At 42.4% G+C, this 26,260-nt stretch overlaps 1 protein-coding gene across 3 annotated transcripts; it reads left to right on the forward strand.

Annotated features, from left to right (window-relative positions):
• The first annotated feature begins 4,607 nt into the window (after positions 1–4,607).
• mgmt (O-6-methylguanine-DNA methyltransferase) lies at positions 4,608–24,617 on the forward strand. 3 transcript variants are annotated; one of them, XM_061087856.1, is made up of 5 exons: positions 4,608–4,665; positions 7,177–7,325; positions 16,184–16,344; positions 20,777–20,916; positions 23,798–24,617. In XM_061087856.1, the coding sequence occupies exons 1-5, from the start codon at positions 4,642–4,644 to the stop codon at positions 23,924–23,926; spliced, it is 603 nt and encodes a 200-aa protein (XP_060943839.1). In that variant the 5' UTR covers positions 4,608–4,641; the 3' UTR covers positions 23,927–24,617. The 3 variants fall into 3 exon arrangements, with proteins under 3 accessions (XP_060943839.1, XP_060943840.1, XP_060943841.1); XM_061087857.1 differs by having other exon boundaries at positions 4,612–4,665; positions 7,180–7,325; XM_061087858.1 differs by lacking the exon at positions 4,608–4,665 and adding an exon at positions 4,668–4,688 and having other exon boundaries at positions 7,180–7,325.
• Positions 24,618–26,260: the final 1,643 nt, after the last annotated feature.

The raw sequence follows: 26,260 nt of genomic DNA on the forward strand, positions 1-26,260 counted from the left end.
CAACGCATGATAATAGAATCAGATGTATTATGTATTACTAATCACATGATAAAAGCCTGTGGTGCTAGTAATGCATGTAGATTCCAAAATGCTGTGCATGTACAAGAAAAGTCATTGCCTTTTTAACAGTGGCCTGAGGGAATGGAATTGTCCCTTAGCCTCCATAACCATTGACACAAAAGGTCCCCAAACAATTTCAAATTACTGCTTTATTTCTCTCTCTTATATAATCCACCCACATTATTAAATCTACCACCTTCTGGGACTTTACTGATACAATAATATTACAGTACTAAGATGTTTACATTCGAGACCGCTAGCTTTCCTTGTTATAAACATGTATGCCCTGAGGACTTGTACAATACGTATGCATACTACTTGGCCTAAATGAGGCGCGGGTCATTTTCTTTTTAGGAGGGGTCAATATTACCTCAAGCGGCAGGGGCCAAGGCCGGCGCTGTAACCTGACTGAGCAGAAAATGGCTCCTGATACTCACAGATGAGATCTATTATACATTAAACATGCTTGTAAATATTCACTAGTCAGACCATTCAAATGGAAAATATGGTTTAGGTCAAAGGTCTATGAAAATGTTGTCTCCAGAGGAGGTCCCCTTAGAATAGAGGCAATGATGATAACAGGGAGAAACACCCATAGGGGACTGGGGAGAACATTAAGAGTTGTTTTACATGTTTGACTGTGGGACAGCAATGATACCAGGGAGATAAATGATGGGCACTTATCAGACTGGACTGACCTAGAGTTATGTACCATGGCTAATGGAATGTAACACTCCCATCAATTATACACAGACGGGCTGATTTACAATGAATTAATGTCCAGTAAAGTTTTCTTTCAAGCATTTTATTAGCATGCAAAATTAAAAAAAAACAATTAGACCACACAAATATTACGATCACATCCTGAACACGTTGGCTTGCTTTTTTTCAATATAACAATACTTATTGAAAGCTCTGAATAGCAAAGCACAAAAGGTACAATGTAATATGTGGACGTCAGTGTTATTAGTGGTTCGTCTCGCTGACAGGATCACATGGCTCGAAAATTATTTCATCATGTTCAAGTCCAACTGTGGGACTACGGTGTTATCTTCTATTTTTGTCTCTCTCGGCCGTATATTTCAGAGGCCAGGAACAATGTAGTCTGACAGACATATTCTTTATGAGGGGCTCGTGGTCTCTCTAATTTGACACAGTTGTCAGAGATAAAGCTCCTTAGAGAGTGTGGCCATGCTCTGGGTAAGAATGGGGATTAAATTAACACCCCCACCTTCACATCCTGTGACCCCAATACTGGAGAATAAAACATACATGGTGATTCACTTCAACACCCCACATCTCCCTTCCAACTTCATCACCGGATGCTTTTGATTTTTACTGCTAAATGAAACAATAACGCACCGCTCTGCCCCTTAATGCTGAAATCAGAATTTACCAAGATTGTGCATTATATCAAATTAATAAAATTGCTAAAATATATATTTTTTTACAATTTATTAAAAATGTCATCACCATATGAATAAATAATGCTATTTATCAACAAGCGTCTTTACTGTAAATATGGCTGCTGAGAGTGAAATGACACCTCACACAGCCGACACAGTGTAACAATACACCCCCTCTCCTTGGTAGTTTCCTATCAAATGACCCGAGCACACAAAATCAAATCAACACTGGAATGGATCATATCAAATTCTAATGAAAACATAATGTGCTCTTAAAATGTGTGTTGGCCCGGCAGCCAGTCATCCAGAGAGTCCCCCCCAGATGACGTGATGAATAGGGAACACCGATCGAATATGCATCAAAGTCGAGCTCATGATTTATGTAATAGCAGTCACTTGGACACTGATTAGCTGCTCTGTCAAGCGTGTAATACGAGAGGCACAACCCCTGGTTTATCAGTCATTTATCTGAAGTGCGTCCTGATATTATCACTGGATCCTAATGTCATCATTATGCCGCACAGCATGTGCAGGCCAGTGTGTCATGGTGCCGGCGACACTGCCTGTCAGGAGTTCAAGCCTCTTCATTTGCAAAGTGCTCAGACATTCATAGCACAATGTCAACAGTAAAATAGAGAAGCCACATCATATCAGAGATGGAGGGACAGAGGCACAGAGGTGCACTAAATAAGTGGGCACGAGAGGGTACAGCGAAATTTTGTCACGTCTTGGCGGCGGCGGCATACGATGATCGGGCTAATTCTTTTGAGAGGAGTGGAATAACAAAGTGCCAAAGTAGAAAGAACTAAATAACAGGTTGCTTTTTTCATGCCTCCTTCATGGTTGGATTTGGAGAAACAGACATAACATCTACTGTACACTGGGTACACACATTGAGAACACCCGGACCTCCTCCGTGTGCAATGTGAGGCCCACAGAGCCATTTCTACTGATTAAAATGCACACTCACACGCGGCACTGTGTGAGAGGATGGTGGTTGTTCAGTCTGTCAGGACTTTCCTGCTCTCGTAGAGAATATCTGATATCATAAATGACTTCAACTCCTCCCACGCCAACTCCAGAGTGAGATTGCGAACACAGGAAAGGAGAGCAAGACACAGACAGGCGGTGTATGACTGAGCTGTGACAATCATGCATTACCGGACGGACAAAAACGTCTAATAAACAATTCTGTCATTCTGACAAAAAAAGGTTGGGGTTGTTATTCTCACAAACATCTGGCGCTGTACACTAAAAGGAAGCTGTGCAACGTATAAGTCTATCAACACCTCACACAAACAAAAATTATGAGGGAAACTGAAACAGGAAAAGGAGCTCTTTGAGTCTCAAACAAAAGATATCAGCCCGGCTGCCAGCACAGACAGGGCACCACACCTTGGCAATGATGCTGCTCACAATCAAAGGAACAGTCGTCATCAGTGGTGCCGTGTTTTTAAAGGATATCTTAAAAAGATTGAAAATATGTGACAGTATGGAAAACAATGAGCCTGGAACCTTTAGTATACTGAGTTATGTCATTCACACGCACTCCGGGGTGTTTATTTCACCGCGGCACGGCCAAACTATTTCCTGTTTTTAAAATAAATTATTTGCACTCATCAGTATAAATATATATGACTGTACAAACAAAATGTAAAATGTGCAAAACAGCCTTGATGTGCCAGCACTGATTAAAATGAATATTCACAAAAAATAACATATAAAAAGCAAAAGCTGTCTTTAAATGCATTTAGAATTGCACATGTGAGACTTTTTTTTCCTACTTGTAATAAAGCAAACACAAAAACATTCAATGTGACTGCCACATTCGATAATTGTCTGGCCACTGAATGCAGCATTAAAATGATTTCAAACAGTATGGCTCAGAAGATCCAGCAGAGGGGGCTGCTTACTGCAATCATATGCTGATTAATTGAGCTTGATTCTCCCCATGCTGGGAACATAAGTTGTCCCACACTGTAGGCTACATGTTGGTATGTGGGTAAAGGTTACGCGGCTTTATCGAAGTCACCTTTTACCACAGGTAGCCCTTCACATCATTTTTGATGAATATTAAGAAAACAGTGATTTTCTGATTATCCCTCATCAAGCCTATATCAAACTAGGTTATGTTCATTTTTATTAATTGTGCATGTTGCTCTCTAATTAGCTAATGAGAGACAAAAAGCAGGTTTAGAGCGGAAAAATGCAAATGACTCTTAGAAAATAGCACAAAAAAAGTAAATGGCAAGGCTGAGAATCATTCTTCATTGAAATGTCAGAGATAAATGGCTCAAATGTCACATCAATTAAAACGGGGGACAGTTAGTAGTTCATTAAAGAGAGAGCCATATTGCACCGTCGGGTACCGTTGCCAACCCTTACTATCTGGGGCAGACTGGCAGCGGGTCCAGATGGCACGGAAATCCTCACAGATTTCAAAATGGTCTCTGCAGGGGTGGCGTTTTCTCCCCCTCTCCCACCCTCACCGCTGAGATGGGGTGTGGGCCACAGGCCCACGCCGGCCTACACATTCCAAACGGAGGCATGCAGAGAGCTGAAGGCACCGCAGAAATAAAAATAAAGCAGCAGAGGACAACAGATACTTTTAAACAATACAAATGAGGCCACACACTTGGTGATAATGACTGAAATATGGGCTTCAACTGAATCTATGGCAGCTCCAGGCAAAACAAGGCAACTCCCTCTCCTGTAAACTGCAAACAACTCTAATGAATGGATTGTGCACTGACTCATAATAACACACTGACTGTATTAGCTGATAAAATGCTAGGGTCACTAGGTTTTTCTATTCACTAACATTATGCCTGGGACTGTTTCCCTGAGATGTGGTCACCATGGAGATACAGAATTGGGTAAATGAATCACAATCTGCATTCTTGTATTTTTCTGACTGTTGTAGAAATATGAAATAAAACAAATATCCACATCCCCATCATTACCAGTGTTCGGTGGAGTCCCCACTGATGGACCCACATCCCAACATGAGACCCAGGAGACAAGTCTTCAGGGTCTGTCCCCGACAGGAGGCGGGGCGGAGACTCTCTACTGACCAATGGCAGAGCGAGAGCGGACTTGTCTCCCTCGCGATTGGTCGGCACGACCACGCTGCCTGTGGAAACAGGAAGAGGATCCGGTTTGTTTTCGCTGGAGGATGAAACGCGTGAAGGACTTCACTGTAAGCTACAGAGCTCACACAAGGTTTTAAAGTTCCTCTAACAACAGTTAACTTAAAGTAAAAACTAAAAAACGACCCGTGTGGCGTTCAAATACCGACGCGGAAGTTGGTGATACGAACCCTCTCTCGTGTGTTTTCCTACTTTCACCCAAACTCTTACTTTTCACACTCATTTTTAACTCGCTTCGGCTTAAATGTCCTCCGTGTAAAAAACAACAACAACACAACGGTGACACGTGTTGCGTTTGTCTCCGCACACCTGCGCTTCCTGCTCCATTAATCCCGCAGGTTTGACCAGGAACTAGTCTGACGAGAAACGAGTCACGTGATTGACGAGCATGAGGCCGCTGCCAGTGTTGTTGGTGTGTGTGTGTGTGTGTGTTTTATAAACAACTGCAGGAGCTGCTTATTGTTTGTTGATCCTCAGCGTGAAGAGGAGCCGGCCCCTGAACCAGACACTTTACACTAGTTTACCGGGGAACTGCACCAAAACAAACCATGATGGCATTATTTTTAATCAGTGCAGAGGCTATTAGCCGGGGCCGTTATTGCCAAAGTCCATTATTCCACGTATGAGTCTATTACCAGCTTGCTAAATGGCAGGCAAGTGTGTGGAGCGCTTATCCAAAGTGCACTGTACCATTGTTTGGCTCAGAAATTTTCTCGCCTTTATTGTCAGTTCAGGCAAACCCCCGATGAATACAGTGAGAGAGCTGCAAGACTAGAAACAAGAAAGTTGAAGGAGACGCATTTGTGATCGCACACCATGACAGATGTGGTGTATGTGTGTGTGTGTGGGTGTGTGTGTGAGAGAGAGAGAAGAAGTGGTGGAGGTGGGGGGTAGCAACTGAAAGTCTAAATGAAACACTGTAAATGCATGACTACCATTTTATCACACAACCCCTTTGTTTAATCTAAAAATAAGTGTTATCCATTCTTAAATTAAAAAAAGTGCCACAAGACCACATTGTTCAATGGGGCATTTTTATTTGTATTTGTTTTATCTTTCTAACAAAATTATTCTTAATTATAGGTTGTTATTTAAAAAGGCAGGCTCAAACAGAAATGTCCGGAACAATTTCCTAAAGCTTAATATGATATCTTTAAATCACAAGAAAATGACTTGTTATATTTATTTGGGGTTGTTATCCGCCCCCAAAAAAGAAATTACTCATGAGACAAAGAGTGAATCCTCACGCTGGCGATGATTGAAAGAGGAAATGTTTAGTATAAACTCTCGGAAGCAAATAGATGTGTTGATTAGTAAACTGATTAATTGTTTCAGGTGTAACAAATCTCCAGGACTGCGTCTAATGAGTGCTGCATGTTAAAGTACATTGTCAATTTCTTTCTGAGGTGTTTTCCTCATGTGGATAACCACAGGAAGTTTTGCCTCCAGAATCTTTTAGGCATAAATTATCAATATTAGGGAAGAATGACTGTGAAGTCTGTCAACATAGTGGAGCTGGAGTGTTGTTTCAAATGTGTAGCTTCTGTAAGCAAAACCAGTCAAATTCTGGATTTAATACTTCAACCTTTTTCATCTAATTTAAAGCTGAATGTGTTATGTTGATAGTACATAACAGCATATTTGAAAAGATCACGTTGGGGTTGGGGAAACTCTGTTGGACATTTTTCACTATTTTGTGATATTTCCTATAGTAAAGAATTAAATGATTAATCAAGAAAACAATGTGCAGCTTAATTAATAATGAAAAATCATGGTTAGCTGTGGCTCTTCATATGTCTCAATTAATGTACAAACGTGTTAAAAAATTCATGAATGTGGATTTCAAGCACTATTAAAAATAATAAAAAAGAGAGATATTGTGTTTGTACCCTTTGGACACTTTTCAGATCAAGGTTCCATGAAGGAAAGGTTTCCTCGGTTGAAACTTACAATCAATGTGACCTTTATTTATTATAACCCCCATCTCTCAAAAACTCACATATAACATAGTCAATCATCTCTCCTTCCCTCAAAGTAAAAATAAAAAAGGAACTGCTGTCTGGTTATTGCCAGTATCCATCTCAGTCGTCAGAAAAGCTGCACGTTTTTGCTGTTGTTAAGGGCTGGAAACCAGAATCCCATCGGAGTTGCACCCTAAGGAACAAATTTAATGCTAGAAAAACATCCCGGCCATCAACCAAAAATGACGGATTGAAAATAATGTCGAGCTATCTTGGGAATCCCCCACCAGACAAGGGAACAGACTGCATTGTTTTTCTCATTTATGTGATATATAGAACAGAAAGAGGGGAAAAAATGGGCGATTTATTGGTTAGATAGGCGTATTCTTTTCCATGCACAAAAGAAATATTGGATAGTAATGTAGGGATCAAGTCACATCATGACATTGTTTGGAGGCTAGGTGTTCAAATATGTAAGTCATCATCCGTTGGTGGGCTGCTAGGTTTCCAATAGATCATTCAATGCAAATGTGTGTGGGAAATTGTGAAAGTTGCCACATGAACATGTCAATGAACACCGTGTAATTTGTGCTTCCTTAGCAGGGCAGCGCGATGAAGAAGCAGAGGGAGAGCCAGTGCACTCAGAAGACCATCTCATTGCTGAGCCCCCTGGGGACGATCCAAGTCAGTGGATGTGAGAATGGTGTGCACACCATCCAGATCCTAATGGATGTCGCACCTGCTGAAAGGTACTGTACAACAGCCGGGCTGGTGACGTGATAAACAAAGGTGTGAAATTTACAGGCAGACAGAATCCACTCCTGTGATGGAGTGCCACCATTCCTCATTGGAAGCAGGGCATTTTTGTAGATCCCACAAGAAATATCCCGGAGAAAGTTGGGCAAATATGAGCCGGCACTAGAAATATGAGGGGCACTAGAATACAGTTGGGCTGGAAATTAGATTTCTGATGGCATGTGGTTGTGATTCTTCCTGCAGTATATTTGAAATTTCAGAAAAATAACTTGTTTATTACCCACAAGGGAGTTGATTAGAGCTGATGTCTGTAGGGTCAGCAAAGGCCATGGGGAGCATGGACTGTTCCCTCCTGTTTATTTATGTTGCCTCAAAGTTGAATGCAGTCGTCTTGAGTGTCAAGCGACACTCAGAAATGTAATATGTGATTGCATTTCATGCCCTGCCCATCCCTCAAATTTGTTAGAATGCTGACAGTCTTACTGAAGCGATTGAAACTGATTAAACCCGGCATTAATAAGTACTTATTCCTTATTTTTACAGGTCCACATCCTACATCTCAGATTAGTTTTGATTAGATTGAAATTAAATATCCATGTATCGCAGATTTGCATTTGACAACCTTGAATGGTTTGGGAAATTAAACCATTTCCAAATGCAGCCGGATAGGAAGTTATCCTTTAAAATGTATGTTCAAATTCTAATTTATGTAAACCCATTAATGACCTTGTATATTATACCTCAACATGTGTTTCCTCCCTGACTGTCTGCTATTTCCTAAAATTCATCAAGCAGTAAAAACATTCCACTTGTTGTTAATGAGTTGAAGTCTGAAAATTAATAATATGGAATTTTGATTATGGAAGATGTCCTGTAACCATGCGCAAGCACCTTTTTCCGTCTCCTCGTGAACAGGGTTTAATTTGTGTGTTCAGGTTCAGTAGGAATATGCAAATGAATTTAATGATTCGCATCACTACATCATTTCTCAGTTTAATATCATTTGCGGTGTCGGTCATAAATGAAGCCTCGATCACATCGCGGCCTGTACGTTCTCGAAGGTGTGAGCGGGAAATTACTGAAGCAGATGTTTAGAATTTTTTTTATCACAACCAGTTGAATACGGTGTCATTGTTGTAGGACAGGGGAACTAGAGCCACCTCAGATATACGGAGCAACGCAATGTAAACAGGCATTAAGGGAGGCGAGATAAAGTGACAAAATATGGGCTTATCTTTGCAACTGGCTTTACATGTAGATCTCACAAAAGCCTGCCTGTAGCGGTAATAGTTCAGATCAGCCATTTCCATTGATTTATTTATGACATACTAAACAAGGCTCTTTTCAGCTTTGGATGTGGGGTGGCACAGGCTTAGGAAGTCAGTGTGATAAATGATCTCTTAGAGCATATTTTGGATAAGGGAGATAGATAACGTCCATGCCACGCATAACGTAACGGGAGACCTGCGGTAGATATTTCTGACCGAGCCAAAGCTTTACAGGCTCGTGTGACCGTGTTTGTTTTGCACAATTCACTATTGGTTGGTGTTGAACAGCCGAAGCAGCAACAACAGCATTTGAGGCATTGATAGATAGTTATTGATAAACACCATTATAGCTACATAAACGCCCTTGAAGTATTGCTTACGCACCATGACCGTCAGCTCTTTCTAATAGAAACGTCTCAAGCCCCTTTTGCTTCCTAACTGATCTTAGGAACATTTCCTGAAATCAACCTCCTCTGCCAGTCTAACGACAGCCCTGAAGGCACCATCAGATGAACAAATTCATTACATCTCAACAACCCCTGTTGGGGCCCTACGCACCAGCCTCCCTGTTAACCGCCTTTTCCCCTCTTTAGTTTTTAGCATGGCCTCAGCGTTCACAGAAAAATGATACGCATTTTGTTTACAGGAGATTACTATTATCTGAAATATGATGCTTCTCGCCTCCTTCATACAGAGCACAGACACATAATACAGAGGAAATCATAGAGCACTTTTTTATTAGGGTGAAAAATGAAAAAAAGGGCTGGACTCCTGCCCCAAGACATTTTGCGAGCATATTATTTTACAATGCTTTGATCAATTTGTCTGTCAAGCTGGCTGAGATGTGGGGGAGCAGGAAAAAAGCAATTTAGCTTGTGAGGTCCTCAATAGAAATGTACTACAGGAGCCTGTGTATGACATGTTGCATTAGAACCTGACTAGCCTTTATTGCCTGATAATGTCGCGAGGCAATGCTGATATCAATCACCCTTTAACAGCCAGATGTGTTTTTATGAAAAAAAAAAAAAAAAATGCATGCAGCATTTCTTGGAAAATAATTGATTTAATTCTGAGCAGAGGGATTTCTACTTTTAACAACATAAAAATATTGTGTTGTGGGGAAAAAATAAAGAAAATCCGTGCCCAAAATGTGCTAGAAGCTAAAAATTGTTAAGAACAGACTCTTTGCATATGCTCCTATAGAAAATTGTAATTAATTTTACACGGATAAGCATTCTGTCTCATTTGCATATAAATATAAACAATATATTTGTGCATCTGAATTCCCAGCACACCCGAGTCACGTGAGCTGCCTAAAATCCTAAGTGGCTAAAACCAAAAATTATCATTATATTTCCCAGGCCATAAATCCCCCCTTTTTTTCTCTGACACAAAGCCTTATAAATCTGTGTCTGATTCTTCACAGTGCACATTGTTTTTAGTTAATGATTTTCATCTGTTTGTTGTTGCTGTGATAGCGGGGAAATGTACCATATGCTCCGGCAAAAGACAAATGATTAGCAAATGAAATTCTGGACAGCTGTCTGACTGAAAGTGTTTGGTTGATAGCATTCTGCTACCATAATTAGCTTAAGCTTTGGGTTAATTAACTTTCTACCTGGATATGCATAATAATAGCATTCTGCAGAAAGCCAAGGAGCTTTCAGTATCTCAGCAGCAAGGCATGGCGTTTTATTTTGTATTTCAGCTGCATATTTCAATTTCAAGAGGCGATTTAACTCGGGAGCATCGTCAAATATTGTAGATTTGACTCCTCAAGCCAGATAATTCTGAAACAATAGGGGCGTATTATGTGGCAGAAATGCCATTTCTGAATGTAATTAAAGCGGATGAAAGCAATCACCAATTTTTAAACGCTTTTGTCTAGCACGAGGCCTACTTGTAAAAAAATACCCATCAAGAGGAGAAAGGAGGCAAGAGAACCCCCAAGTCCTTATATAAGAGGCCTTTGAGACTGAAGTGAAGTACAACAGTAATTAGTCTTTTGTATGAATTTGCTGGCCATGGTCATGATTAGTTAAGGATATGAGAGGACTGCAGGACTGCATTGCTCTTAAGGAGGAGGGTGTTAAAGTCTATTTATCACCAGTTATCCTCACAGCTTTCCATTATCACCGACAACACTGGATGGGGGCCTGAGAACAGCCTAATTGTTCTGAGGTGGAGTGTTTTCGTGTCGAACCTGTCACCCCAGTCGCACTGGCATTCATAAGCAGCCAGACATTTTCCATATATCCAGTCCTAATACCCAAGCTGTCACAACAGCTTTTACACACTACTACCGGCGCTGGTGTGAAATATCTGAGGTGATGCATTTATCGTTTTTCTCACACTTGTGTAGTGTTGTGAATCAATGTCCTGGTTCACACTGAATAGCGGAATGGTAAATGTGTTCCCTGTTTGGGGCCTGTTTACATGATGTGCTCACACACCAGGAAACAACAACTTTTTTTTTTTCCACCATTATAATTTCCCTCTGTCTTCCTCTCCGTCTCTCAGCCGTTTTCGCTCAGTGGGTGTTTTTATATTTAGTCTAACATGTAATTTTAATCAATTTAAATGATTGTCTTTCCAGATATATAGACACAGCCATGTGCTTAAGAAACTGCTTGCATTTGTAACTAAAATGCTTTGTCATACAAACAGTGCTCTGCTGAGATATTGAATGAAATCATCAATAAGGCAGGGAGAGACGTTTTGACGTAGTCCCTTTAGAAATGGTATGAATTATTCATTGTGTAATGATATTCAGATGATTTTTGTTCTATTTTTTACTGCGGCCTTAGAATATTGTTTTGCATGTTGTGAAGTGTAGTACTCAGCTGCGTATTCATTAAGGTGCTGCTCCCACTGGCCCTTGGACCCATCTGTGCTCTATGTTTATGCCTCCGTCTCCCGGGACCATCCCAATCAGCCTGCATGTGCCATTTCCTGTGTAAACCAACACCTGTGTAACACACTACCTGTAAACCGCCCATGTAGACGAGACACTGACATTCACTCAGATGAAAATCTGCAAATGTTGTGGTTTCCAAAGCAGACCCTCCAGGGTCAGGACAGGAGCCGAGCGAGAGTCAGCTCTCACTGTCGAGCCGCAGCCAAAAGCAGCTCCTGCACTTTCTGTTTTTTTTTTCTGTTGTTGTTTTAAAAAAAAATGTCCCTCCCTCCCTGCTGTCGACCGGGAAGTTTTTCAAGCACGAGGGTTGTGCTAGTTTGTTTTAGAACTTGATTGGATTCTATATCTGCAACATGCAGAAGTGTACAGTGTGTGACATACTCACGCAATATGCAGAGAGATGATTCCGCTCTGACATCTTGGAGGGGAGTACGAGTCAATTATGCCCAAGTGTTGTTCTTGCTTATCTTCCTGCGGCACCAAACAAGGATTTAGTCAAGGATTTAGGGGTGAGGGGGCGGTGGTGGGGATCATGGTAAGCGGTTCACAACAAAACACTCAAAACTCCTGGGAGCGGGCACTGATTTAAAAATAAATTACAGAAGACGAAGCGCTAACACTCAAGGGCCCTCAGCAGTGCTGGCGTACACAGGTGAAGATTAGCCTCCTCGCTAATCAGAGGAACAAGGCAGTAATTTGCTCTGAACACAGACAGTAATTAGGACTTGGTGACACTGGATTCCCATAATGCCTTTGTGCTTGACGTGGTCAAATTTTGACAGAGGCTATCCATGCAGGGTCACTGTCCCCCCAGTCTCTCGGCCCTCTTCAGTTGAGGCTCTAAAAGGTCCCTGCAGTTACAGGGGATCCCTAATGTACTTTGTGCCTCCCTCACTGGCTCCTTACCATTCGGGTAATTGGAATCTCTTACTGTGGCACTTGAGAATAGAGGCTAAAAACGCTATTTGAAACTGCTCAGTAGTCTGTTGTAGATAAACATTGCTGCGTCGGGGTGTGGATACACTACATAATGGAGTAAGAGTTAAGGCTCTAGTAATACATGTCTTCACTGACTCCTGTGGCTAGCCAGTTGGGAGCAGACCTAATTGTTGTGTGCTTTGTTGCCTCCTGTACTGTGTTTCACCACCACCTTTATGTAGCGGAGTGAGTGTTGTGGCCTCTTCGGTGGACATTCGCTAATAAGAGTTGTTGGATATCTGGAGAGCAGTTTATACGGCCCAGTTGTTTTTATTTTGAAACTGCGGAGCACAAAAAGCGTGCGCGCCCCACAACAAAATGAGAAGCATTCCTTACAGCTTACCACTCGGAAAGCTCTCGACTTTACTGCTGCAGTAGCTAGATAGGCATCTGAATGATCTTCAAACGGTTGAACAAGCTGCATTGAGCAAGTGGCTTACAATTGTATCACAGCCTTTGGCTCAGAGACCATCAGGATCTTGACATTCATAGAGACATGCTGTATTTTTTTCCCTTTTTAGACAGTCATTTTAGGCTTTTTTCATGCTCTCTTGAGTCTTTGACGTCTGCGAGTTAAGTATCTGGAGCTACAAGGCTGAGGAAAATATTGGACTGCTCTTGGCCTTTTCTATTTCATCCTCTGACCCGCCATGTTACCCATGATCGGTGAAGGAGAACTCTGGCAGGCTGTGTCAAAAGTGACAGCCGATCGAGTCAGGATGAGCGCCATCACGCTTCACAGGATGGAGGCATGAGTTCTGAGTTTTTCCCCTTTTTTGTGCAATATACCATTACACCCTTCGCCAGATTCCTTTCAATTAGATCCTGTGCTTAACCTGTTCCATTCTTACGACTGCGGCTGATAGAAAAAGTCTCACTGAAGTCTTGTGCAAGCGCAGATACACAATATGTTAAAGAAAATTGACAAATTTAATGTCAGCTCTTCCTTTTTCCCCCCTTTGTCTCCTTTGATTGTTTCTTCCAGGTTGAATGAAATAACCTCCAACATTATATAAATGCTCAATTCATTCTTTATATTAGAGTTGGAAAATAACTAGGACTCCAAATGACTCCCACTTTACGCTGCAATGATTTATGGTAATTGGAAATTGATTGTGACAGGAGCACAATATTAGAAATTTTCTCAAATCACAATCTTCTATCAAGGGAAATATTCTTTTTAGTGCAGCAGGTCCTGGCTACTTTGAAATTAGTTTCTTATTTCCTTACTTGTGATGAAACGTGATGAACGTCTGAAGGACATGGAAAAAAAAAAAGTATGATTTTTTTTTTTAACCAGTCAAAGAAAAATAAAGAATAAAGAAATTGTTTATTCAAACTTAAAATCTCTTGTTCCACATTGTTATTAAAAATCGTGTTTATAGTCTCTGCTAATTATAATTCTTAGTTTTTATACAGGGGGATGGCAGTTACTTTAAGACAATATAAAGATCGTGCCTCCTCTGAGAGTTTCTTTGTAATTAGCTCCACATTTATTACACATCTCTAATCTCTCATTTGAAGGGCAGACTTTCTAATGTGCCAGTCTGGACTCTGCGAAGATCATGTGATGCTGCTTGATTTGTGATTCACCGAAGCCTGAAGCGACTGGAAATGTTGCCGGTGCAGGAGCTCCACCTCCACCGGCCTGCGTGCTCTTTACAAACAATCCCCCATCCCGGCTAGAGGTGACAGACTTCAGCCCGACTGATGTTGTTCCACTTTTATTTATTTATTTCCGTGTTGTTTACTGGCCATAACATGTACTGCATTGCATTAACTTTTACTACTGTCAATGTTGTATCACTCAAAACACCTTTAAAGCAGGCGCATCCATATGGGGTAGGGGGCTGGGGGGGGGCTGAGGGAAAAATTAGCCATGGTGACAAGTCTGAAGTGTGAGCTGGAGGTCAAAGGTGCCAAGCCTTAAGCAAAGGTGCTCTAGCCTTTGTCCGGTAGATTGTAAGGGCCTGCGGGTCCAACAGGAACATTTCCACACACAATATCCCCGAGCTGTCAGTGTGCAGCGGCTGGAACATCCTCTCAGAGAGAGAGAGGGGGGGGGGGGGGTAGCGGGAGGAGGAGGTGGGAGGAGGAGGCGCATTGGGGTGGAGGGGATGGGGTGGTGGTAGTGGGGAGGAGGTTGCGGGGGGGGGGGCAGAGGGGGAACAGTGGCCTGAAGATCCTTGTTGAGAGAAAGAGGGATGGGGGGATGGTGGGTGTGTGTCGGTGGTGGGGAGCCAAAAGAGCTGGAGTGGGAGGATAGAGAAATAGAGAGGGGGGGGGGGAGAAGAGGAGGGGAGGGATGGAAAAGGAGAGACAATGACAAGTAGGGGCTGGCTGGGCACTCACCCATGCCGTCAGAGATTGCCATGAGCCATGCGGCCATTGTTTGAGCCGGTCTCAGCGCAGGACCTGCCAGTGGGTTTCCCGAGTTTTCACCACTCAACTATAAACTGCTGCGCGGGTTTATTTAGAAATGAGAGTATTTACACCTTTTTTACTGTATTTACACCCACTGCTAAACGGCACCCGGGAGACTTCCATCGCGCCGCGGCAAACTAGCGGGCCGAGCGGCTCCTCTGAAAAACTGACCTGCTCAGTCATAACACTCCAGTAAACCTCAACTTCACATGTCCAATATAAAACGCTGCTCAAACTGTGACCTGCAGAAGTGTAAAAACACTTCAGGGCCGTGTTGTTACGGCGGGCAGGAGAGAGACGGTCTGTGTGTTTAACAAAGTAAATGTCCATTATTAATACCATACAGGATAAGCCAATTTTGAAAAAGGGGCACTTAAATGGTGATATTATTTATTTATAAGTCCTGTACACCAGTTAATGGAATTGGCGGGCCTGCTTTAGATCCACAACACAGCTTGAGGTCCACTTTGCAGTAATGCACATGCTAAGAGAAGACCTTCCCTGTTGGGTCTTTAAGTGTCAAATATGGGTCAGTCTGCTTGCGTTGACCTGGGGGGTGGTCAGCAGCGGAGAGAAACTCAGCTGTTAAGTGATGCCAACTCAACCATCAGCAAATTCCTCCAAGCATCTACTCTTGCTAAGATGCGCGTCCAAGTGCAGAGCTTTGCTGGCCAGCACCGCTCTGGCCAAAAAAATCCATTTATTCTTGTCATGAACTATAAACTAGACTCAAGCAGAGTTGAAACTGTTGTTAACGCCGTGCTCCTAACTTTTTTTCATTTTTTTTTCTTCTGGAAACAGCTGCAAGACTTTTGAAAAGTCTCTCACTCGTGTTTTTCCAGGAACTGGTTCTGCTTGTTTTAAGTTGGTTGAAATAAAGTGTTCGCGCTCGTACGACTCAACAATGTTTTCTTTCATATTCTATCACGCTGCACTTCGTATAAATATATATCTACTGTAAAAAAGAACGTCTGGATTAGTGTCTATTTTTCTTGAACTTCTTTCTGTCTTTTCATAGCTCTTGCATGTGTCACCACTGACTGACAGGAGCGGAGCCAAAGTGCGTAACTTTAGATTTTAAGCACGTCTTGATTAACAACTTTTGTTTCACTCAGCAAATTATGTCATCTTGCATTTGTGTCACCCGTGGCGTGTTATTACACTCTCGTGACACATTTTAGCGCCGTTCAACCAGGAATCAGGTATTATGATTGCTCCTCTGATCCCCACCTCACCTCCCCATCCTGCCTTCTCTCCCTCACAGGAGCGCCGGGGCCCCCCTGAGCTGTGTGGTCAACGATAGCCCGGCAGAAACGAGCCCCGAGTTGCAGCGCTGTGTTGAATGGCTCCAGGCGTACTTCAGTGAGCCGCGGACCACTGGGAGACCCCCGCTCCCTGCCTTTCACCACCCCGCCCTGCAAGGAGGTCTGTCATGGATAAATATTTGCAGAGCCATGACTGGGATCAGGCTTTCACTCTTAATTGTCAGTTACATCACTTACACTCACTGGCTCACTGTGTTATAATGAAGTATTTTATGGCTGAGAGAGGGAGAGAGAGCGAGGGAGGGAGAGAGAGCGAGAGGGAAAGCGAGTGAGTGGGTGAGTGAAGGAGAGAGAACAGAACACAGAGCTGTAACTTGGTTCAGTAATCTGTGGCAGCTCTTACCACGCGTGTTAGTCTTGGCAAGCTTTTCCATGATTCTTGGCACATTCTTTGAAACTGATCGAATTCCACTCTTGACATTCTCAGACAGGAAGCTCTTTTTTTTTCTAATGAGAACATGTGAATGGTGGTAAAGTTTGAATGAGCTTATTGTTGCCTTGACCAGTCACCTAGGGCGAGTAAAATGAAAGCACCCCCAAAAATGGACAATTAGTGTCCTTTCAACCTGAAGCTGCGTCTGCGGAGTGAGTGATCGAGGGCGCTGAGGAAAGAAACGAGGAATTAATTATCCCTCCAGTTTTTTTGTTTTTTTTCGGCAGACAAACAATACTCGCAGCCCGACAACTTTTTTTCTATTTTTTCAAATCATAAACTTATCACGCCTGTGCCGTTTCCCGAACAATTCCAGGCGGTTTCTTTGTCACGCCGAGACGCTCATCGCATCTTAACTTAAAGGTTTCCACGCGTGCTCATTTAAAGTCAGCAGCACACCTACACAGGAAAGAAAATATACTCTAATATATGCATTTAACAATTGTGCTTCTCTTCCCCTGCAATCAGGCCTTAGCTGCTCTCTAATTTCATGCAGATCTGCAGTGCTTGAGTGATGGCATTTTCAATGAGCAGGTACTCCATCGAGACCCTGTATACAGCTATGAGTCCCACGCTCCCGCGAAGGCAATGCAGAAATACATCAGGACCAATTACGATATCAACTTTCAGTGTGATTCCCTTCGCCACCAAGTGCTTGTGTACCAGCCCCAGGCTCTTTCAAATCGCATCTCATCTGAAGTCTTTGGGGTTTTAATTAAATTTCAGGATAGATGGAATTCTTCATTAGTACCTGATCTGAATAGGTGATTGTGCTGTGTTCCACCTCTCTCCCTCGCCTGTTGTTTTGGGGCTCAGTAAATACAGGGTTTAGGCTTCGATTGCTCTCGGTAGTCAGAACCATAGGCCATGCCAGTATCAAAATGTTAAATGCGAGCATCAAGAGTATTTGTCTTTTGAGAGAGGAAAATAGAGGTATTTTTTTTTTTTTTTTTTTTGCTTGTTGATTCACAAATATTCAGGATTCGGGGGGTTTTTTCTGTACAAATTCCTACTCGATCTAGCCTCCGCCGCCGCCGCTTCCCTTGGAACAAAATACAAGTTTAATCAGGTCATTACAATCTGTGACAACCAACTTTTGTTTGCTCAGTTATCTTGTGGGAGAAGCCGAACGCGACAGCGCTCTCGCAGCACTTGTCATGTTATATTGAGTTGTGACCTTCACTTGAAGTGTTGCCATGTTTATTTACACATTTCTGACAAAACAAGCCACTTTTCATATTAGCTGTCACAATATACCTGAGCAACAGAGGTGATATGAAAGGAGACGCGAGTTGCAGTTTCCTATACTGTCTGACTGATTGTCATGCACGACATCACACGCAAGTTTGGTCGACAGGGGTAGAGGGATGGCGAGTGTCGTGCTCCGTGAACATGTGTATGTTTGTGTGCGTGTGTGTGCGTGTGTGTGCGTGTGCGTGCACTCGCGTTAACCCCCCCTTCAGAAAAACACAGACACCGTCGTGAGTTCTTAAAACGATGCATATTCTTATCTCATTAATTATACATCCATATGTAACAGACGAGAGGATCTTAGTCTCGGTTAGCGGCACAGGGAATGTGCGGGGAGGGGGCCAGGCAAAGGGGGGGAAGGGCGCTCTTCAAAGCCCAAATGACTGTGTTCCTGCAGGAGCCTGAACCTCCCCCTGTGCACAGCACAGGGCGAGATGAGACACTCACCAGGACTCGCCCCTGTGATGTGGAGAGGAATTAGGGAAATGAACGTTTTCAGAATATCGAATAATCAGAGAATCATCAGCACCCCGTCAGCCTTCAAAAGTATGGATCCCTCAAGACTCAAGAGACACTTTGACTGGGAGTCAAAGTCTTCCCTCCCATTAGACACAAAGGATAATGAGGTAGCTGTATTTCCACTATTGTCTTTTTATTCTCACAGCCATGTATGAGGTGACTGTCAGCTGGAAGTCATCTCTGCAAATCTATCATTAGCAGGGCTGATGGAATTCAGTTCACAGTTTTTTCTCTCGCTCTCCCTCTCTCTCTCAAATTGCCCTCATATACCAAATTATGAGCAAATCCATCATACATGTCAATATTTCATAATCACTAGAACCGTTCGATTTTACTCCGGGTCAATCGGTCTCTGCCGCCGCAGTGGCCCAATCACCTGGCCGCCCGGTAGGTAATGATCTGTGACACAATTATGGGATGTCTGTAAACATGTAAGTGGTTCCTCTCAACTTTTATTTAAACAATTGACATCACTGCACCCCGATCTAAAGAGGGTCCTGACCCCCAGACACACCATATTAGGCTCTTTATGAAGTATGGGGCTCGGGGACTGCTCTCCAAATCATTGCTGGTCACCTCGAGTGACCCACATGAAGTCTCTGTCACTAACGCTGATGAGGGCAAAGTTCTTTAACCTCTGCGCCGGCAGATGAAAGCGCCGACACTTGATTTGTCCGGAACTGTTGGAGATGTGAAATCTTCCCGGAGAAACGGCCGCTCATGATTTGCAGAAGGTGCAAACGGCACCGCAGCTTGTTGCTCGGCCGGCCGGCGTGACACCGACTCTGCTTGTTTGTCAATAACGTTTTCATCGGCTGGGATTTGTCTTCAGCCGTCGTCTGGGCAAGTTGTCGCCAGCCCACCCGTGACAAAGCGATATCAATGTGTACCGCCGCACATCATGGGGCCAAATCCGAGCTTTATGAGGGTGAATAATGCATAAAAGAAATTTCAGGGGTGTATCTTATCTCCTCATAACATTAAGTCTGTCTGCGTAAGAGCCCGTCATCTCGTTGACAGCGTGATTATTACCTGAAAAATTATTAAACAGTACCTACGGGCCCTGTTCAAGACAAAGAACTCACATGGGTGTGCATCAATCAAATGTATCCCCTTTAGGTTTTACACTTATTCCCCCCAGTTTAGGCAAATTGCCTTGTTCGCGTGGCTTTGTGTAGCGGAGAGTGACTATAAGGTAGCGAGGGAGCCTGGGGAGCAAAGGATGTTCACTCTGTAGAAGAGAGACAGGGGTGTGACATGTTTTCACACAATGCCAATTTAGAGGGATTTCTCATAGATCACTTGTCATGTGCTCTCTTAGACCATATAAATGAGAGAGAATGGGAGATCACTAATTGAATTTTCATGACTGAGTACATGTATATACTGGAAGAAATTCACCCCCTCTTGATAACGAGACTATTGTTCCTCATCTTGCTCTCTGTGCTTAAAAAAAAAAAAAGAGAAGAAGATGTTGTTCGCTCGCTACATGAGCTCGGTGCATCGGTGTCTTAAGGTTTCGAGATGCTTCAAACACTTTGCCCCTTTTTCTTTAGCAATCAGACACAGAACAAACATGCCTCTCAGTCACTGCCTGGTAATCCAGAAAAAAAAAGATAGTGCTAAAGTGCTAATGAAATCAAAGCCGTTAATGTGGTCGGTTAAGCTGCGGATGATTTGAAGAATTCTGCCATTTAAGTGAAGATGATATAATGAATCTACTCTGAATAGAAAGCAATTAAAAGGACAAATTGGTCTGATTAACCTCAAAGTCATCCCACTGCCACAAATGGTGTGCAACATTCAAATTATTATTATTAAAAATCTGGAGCAGATTTGCAGTCTTTTTGGCCTCTCTTAATCCTTTTAAATGAAGGAGCGAACTTTTTTAATTTTAGCTGTGACCTTTTCAAAGCATAACCTAGATTTTTCTGCCATGGAAATAATTTCCTCACATCAGCTTCTGTAGCATGCTAATACTGGTTCCGAGGTCAAACCGAGGGACTTGGGTGCATTCGGTTGTTTAATGAGGATTGTAAAGAAGAAGAAACACGGCTCTCGTGCAGATCACCTCTGAAGAGGCACTGCCCCTCAAACACGTGTTTGTGCATAATGGAAAAAATTATGAAGTGGATCAGAATGTAGAGATGTGTCAAACTTTTATGATTTAAAGTCAAAACACAGGTTTATTTCAGACGTGTATAATCCACCTCGCACTAAACTCTTGTCAGTCAGCCGTCTCCGTTTGATTAAACCAGGGGCTCTCGCCTGTTCTCTTCTCTCCTCCTGTCTCCCGCTCTTCCCCTCTGTCCTCTGCTTTGTGGGGAAGACGCGTTCACCAGCCGCGTGCTGCACGTACTTCAGACGGATGTGAAGTTTGGAGAGACAGTCTCGTACCAACGCCTCGCCGAGATGGCGGGAAACCCCAGAGCGGCGCGAGCAGTGGGAGGGGCCATGAGGAGGAACCCGGTGAGTGTGCTTGACATTGATTGACAGGCTTCTCTGTTACGAACTTGCCTTATGTTGGACAGGGAGAGTGATTATGTTTTAGTTTAATTTGATTTTAATGGTTACTGCGTCTTTATGGGTTGTGTGCATTAGTGGACAAACAGTGGAGCTGCCTATAGTCAGAAGTTAATTAGTAATTTAATATGCATAATAAATAAGGAATTTAATAAGACGCACAGGAGACACCATGAATGACTCACCTACAGTATTAAAAATAGAGCTCCAACAATTAAATGACTGGCTGAAAATTAATCTACTGGCATTTTTTATATTAATAATTTGATTAAATACTCAAAAAAGAGAGGATTTGCTGCTTTTCTCTGTTTTATGTTAGTAAACAGAATCTTTTGTAGGTGATAAAAAGAAGAACGTTTCAGATTATCACCTCGGAAACTGTTATAGGTATTTTTTTTAATATTTTATAAACCTAACAGTTGATTGAGTATGAAAATAGTCGTCAGTTACGGCTCGTATGAAATAATCATGCGATGTAAATTTTAAATGTAATTTTGATCATCTGCGCACAAGACGCACAAGTTGCAATAGATTTGAATGTTTTTATGTCAAATATTTCTGCTTTAATTTCATATAAGATTTGAAAATGGCTGATTGAACAAATACATAAATATAAAAATAAACAAGCACAGAAACATTATGACGTTATGAAATCTTTACTTTCTGTCATCAAAAAACATCGAAACTACATAAAAAAATGATAATATATAGAAGAGAGGCACTATTTGCAAAAGACAAGTTGTGTTCACTAGTGACATTTCCCATTAATATGCGTTTTTAAAGGTCCTCATTGGTGCAGCACATGTATTGTGAAGTGTAGGTGTTCCAATACGTGCGATGACGAAACAGACGCCTCCCGCTGAGAAGTAAAACTCTACCTCCGCGATTTTAAGCCCACACCTTTTGTTCCCGTCCTCTCAAAGTCTTTACTGTAGATGTTCACTGCAAATCTCTCCGATTCTTGCAGGAAACCTGGCCCACCGCATCATTTTGCCCGTGAATCCACTGTGTACAAAATGGAGGGCTAGAGGGCAAGTGGTGTGTTTTCTTTTGATCAAACCCTTTGATCAAAGCCCGTTTAGCTCTGCCCATGTAGTGCTGTGGGCACCACCGGTGTGCTCTGTGAGGCAGAGGAGTCTTCTTGTACAGAAATGCAGCCAGTGAGATGTTCTCTCTCATATGTGCAGTGAAATATCTTGTGTACCACCTCACACTCAGCCCTGTGCTCTCCCTTCCGACACCGCTTTGCGATTAAAGAAGGGAAGTAATTTATAATGACAAAGCGGGTTTATAACACAGAGTAGATACAGACAAACCAGAAAAATAGCAATTTTCTGCATGTTTTTCACACTAGTTTCTCTACTTACTTTGTGCATTACATTAGCCATTGGCATTGCTTCTGGATGGCTGTCGAGTGCTTCTCAGTCTTGTATTTTACAGACATTTCTTTCCTTTCGTCAGGGAGGCTGGGAGCCTGAGCCCTCAGCTCCTGATACAGATCCAGAGTCAGATTGTCAGTGTCAATTACTTGTCAGAAGCGCTGCTCCGCTTGGGCTTCAGCTGTGAAAAGCTCAGTGTGTTCAATCGATCCTCTCCTCTCTGTGGCACTTCTTCTTCACCAGGATTTGAGTATTGATAAGCCTGGTGTAGTGCTCTTTTCCCCCCAAGTGAAGAGGCAGATCCGAAGGCCTTGAGGGTACCCAGCTCTCCCTCCAAACCCGGGGAACAGTATTGATCCGAATACTGGAGCAGTATTTCTCTGTCTGCAAGGTTAATCTGGGGCTCGGAAAGTTTTATTGCTGTTGATATGGGAGCGGGTTTAATGATGGATCTGAACTGAAACACACTGCACGCCCCAACTTTTTTCTCTAAAAGGCTGGAGGTGCAGCCATCGAGTCAGGAGAACTCATTTAAATTGGAGAAATATCGTCACAATGCACAGGAACAAAATGAGGGAAACATTAAGAACATTTTACAGGAAGCATTTGCTGTGATTCTTTCCAACCGTTGCCACTCTCCTTGTTCTGGATTCACAATGATCGAAGTGTTCTGGGCTTGCTTGTTTAATCTTTCTCCAGCCATTTAGTTTACAAAGAACTCGGGACCCCCCTGGCATTCGTCTCCAACAAGAGTAAACGCTCCACCGACTTCCTCTTTTTAATGATCACAGGGTTATCAGATCTTAATGTTGACACCCTCTCGATTGAATATTCATCCTGCTGGTGTTTTTGCCCATTAATTTTTGATTGCTTCTTTGCTTTACACTATTAAAGAGTAAAAAACATTTATACCCAAAGACTGAGCCATCACCCTGAATGTGGATTTGTGCAGGATCAAACCAGACACCTCTGGTGTGGCACTTTGTTTTCATGCAGTGCATGAACATAAAAAGCAAAGAAAAAAAAGTGCAGCTTCATAATTTTTGCATGTTAGTTACTTTTAAGTCACATCGTTTATGTGGTAAATCAGAGATATTGTCATACGTGTGTAGATCTGCTGCCAGCATCTCCAGCTGCTGTGGTGCAGTGACAATAAACGTCAACCAGAGAATAAGACGGCAGTTGATTTTTAGAGTTCCAATAATATTTTATTCTATTTTTATTTTTCTACTGAGGCATCGTAACATATTTAAATGTATACACTAAAAAATGCTTACTGCATTCTTAAACAATTTCATAAATTGGAAAATGGTTGTTATAAATAAAAGGCAAAAGCAAACATTTTGAAAGTGTGTCCAAAAACATTCTTGCATAATATTTGCTAAAGTTGCACATGTTTATTTCCTCGGAGCTGAATCTCTCTGCCTGTCTGTTTGTGCGTGTGCCAGGTTCCTCTCCTCATTCCCTGCCACCGAGTCATTTCGAGCAGTGGACAGAGTGGGCCGTACATGAGCGGCAAGGGCGACCATCTCAAACAATGGCTGCTCACCCATGAGAGGCAGAGAGGGGAAGGCTAAAGCATGACAGGCCAACTGTCCTTCATTCAGTACACACACACACACATACACACACACACACACACACACGCACGATCTCACACAAGGCCAGTATTTTTTTTTTTAGGAACACAAAACAGGGCCATAAAGTTTAGCGTGCTTGGCACACACTATGGAACAACTGGAGCTTCTTGTAAATATTCATTTTATACTCTTTTTTTTTTTTATAAATCTAAGAATAGAGATGCTGCATTGTTAATGTGATACAGAGTTGTTGCAGAATTAGAATGTACAAAAATAACTTAAACAGAGAACAGTAGGAATTACAAACATATGCTCCCGTGGGTCTCTGTTGCCGTTTGCCAGATAGTGCTGGAATGGTTTTTCTAAAGAATTATTATTCCCTTAAAAATATGTCTCTTGCATTGTTGTTGTTGTTGTTTTTTTTTTCCTAAGCAGAATTAGTCTTTGTACCTCTCGTTGGTTTTTTAATTTCCTGCCAAGTGAATGCTTTGTTCAACATCCAGTGATAAAGGCTCTGAATTTTACTGCTACAAAGCTTTGTAGTGAAGCATTTGTTTTGTCTTCATTTAGATCTCATTGTTTGCTCTCGCCTTATAAACCACCTAGAGAAGAGAAGTCTTCTATGCATTGTATACTGTGCTTGTGATACAACAGACGTGCTTAAATAAATACATCTCAAAATGACAAATCTTGGCTTTTCATCATTTTAATTGTATTTAATCTAAAAATTGATTTCATGTAGCGTTCCCTCACTTCTGCTCATAATTAATTATGCTGTATGTCTTCTCTCCCTCTCTCTCTCTCTTCCCGCTGCAGCTCTGGATGTCAGAGCTCCTTCTTTTATTTCTGAGTGGTGTTTTCCATTAGAGGGCAGTACAGAACGGGAAACAGAAATCAACATTTCAACCTTGAATTCATCCTGCACATTAAATCTGTAACTTAAATGTTTATTATGTTATGTTATTTCCATCACAGACGCTTTAAAAGAAAAAAAAATCCCTCTGGGATAAATTATTTGTTCCTAAATAGACCATATGGAGAGGTCAGCAGTGGGAGCGCGTGTTTAGAAAAATCACTCACTTTAATTGAGCGTGTCCTGTTTTTTCATGTTCTTCATTTTCTCACAATTATCTGGTGTAAATTGACAGTTTAGTTTTTTCTTCCCCCGAAATTCTCCATTCTCCTCACTGTCTGCTGCGGCTCCAGAGTGACCCTTACTCGCCCATAGTTATTCCTCCTCTGTTCAGCCCAGGTAGCCTAATAATCCGCCCTCCAAAAATAACCCCGGCTCTAACCTTTCCCGAACCAATTCAAGTGGCCCGCTCGCTGAATACATTTGAACTTTGCTGCATTTTTGAATTTCTTATCCGATCAGCTCCGTGTGGCTGTCCTCTCCGTGCAGCTGGACTCACTTACTCTGCCATCGGAGCACCGTTCCAGCGTCGGTGTTGAGGCAGCAGACAGGCAGATGAAGAATGAGACTCAGTCTGTGGTTTCACAGAGGGCTAATGATGCCTGTGGTGACTACAGGCTACAGTCAGCCCCCTAACGAAGGGAGCTGTGACACAGCCACAAGGGGTCCCATTTAAGCCGGGCGCACTCTGAAGTGCACTGTAAGCACCCTCCTTTTTTTTCGCTCGTGGCTAAGTAAATTCTATGGAATGCTGTGAATTTAGAAAACTCGACTACTGATGTCTGTGGAGATGTGCAGCTGATGTTAAAAAACAAGTCCGGCATCAAAGCGTCAGACGTGCTGCCAGTAATTGGCCGTGTAATTGCATAGGTATCCACGGAAAGCCTTTCAAATAATAACCGGCACTTTTTATTTTCTCAATTTTGTTTTTCTTTTACAATTTCATGGTATTTTGGTATTTATCTGTATTAGTCGCTGTGTTATTGTTATGTCTGTATTATTTTGTGGCTGTAATTTTACCGTGTGTACCACTTCCGTATCATGCCGGCTCAGAGATAAAAAAGGAATTAGATGAAAAGAGGCTGAGACGATCTCATCATCCGCACTGTTAATCTCTGTGAAACCTTTAATTTTGGCCCTAATATCAGCCTCCATTTCAAGGAGAGGGAGTACACGGGTGCGTGTGCGTGTGCGAGTGTGAGAGCGAGCATGTGGCCATGCGTGTTGGTGTGTGCACATGTGTATGTCCATATGTGTGTGGGTGAAGTGGATGATATTGAGTCTGACTTCATAAATCACCCAGACACTGATAAACTCCCCATGCACCCACACACCGCTAATGGGCAACCCTTAAGGAGTGTGAGTGTCTCGTGCGGCGTTTGATTCAACATTTATTAACCCCCTCACACACACACACA

Source organism: Limanda limanda, chromosome 15 (genome assembly GCF_963576545.1).
Source record: "Limanda limanda chromosome 15, fLimLim1.1, whole genome shotgun sequence".
NCBI classification, from domain to species: domain Eukaryota; kingdom Metazoa; phylum Chordata; class Actinopteri; order Pleuronectiformes; family Pleuronectidae; genus Limanda; species Limanda limanda.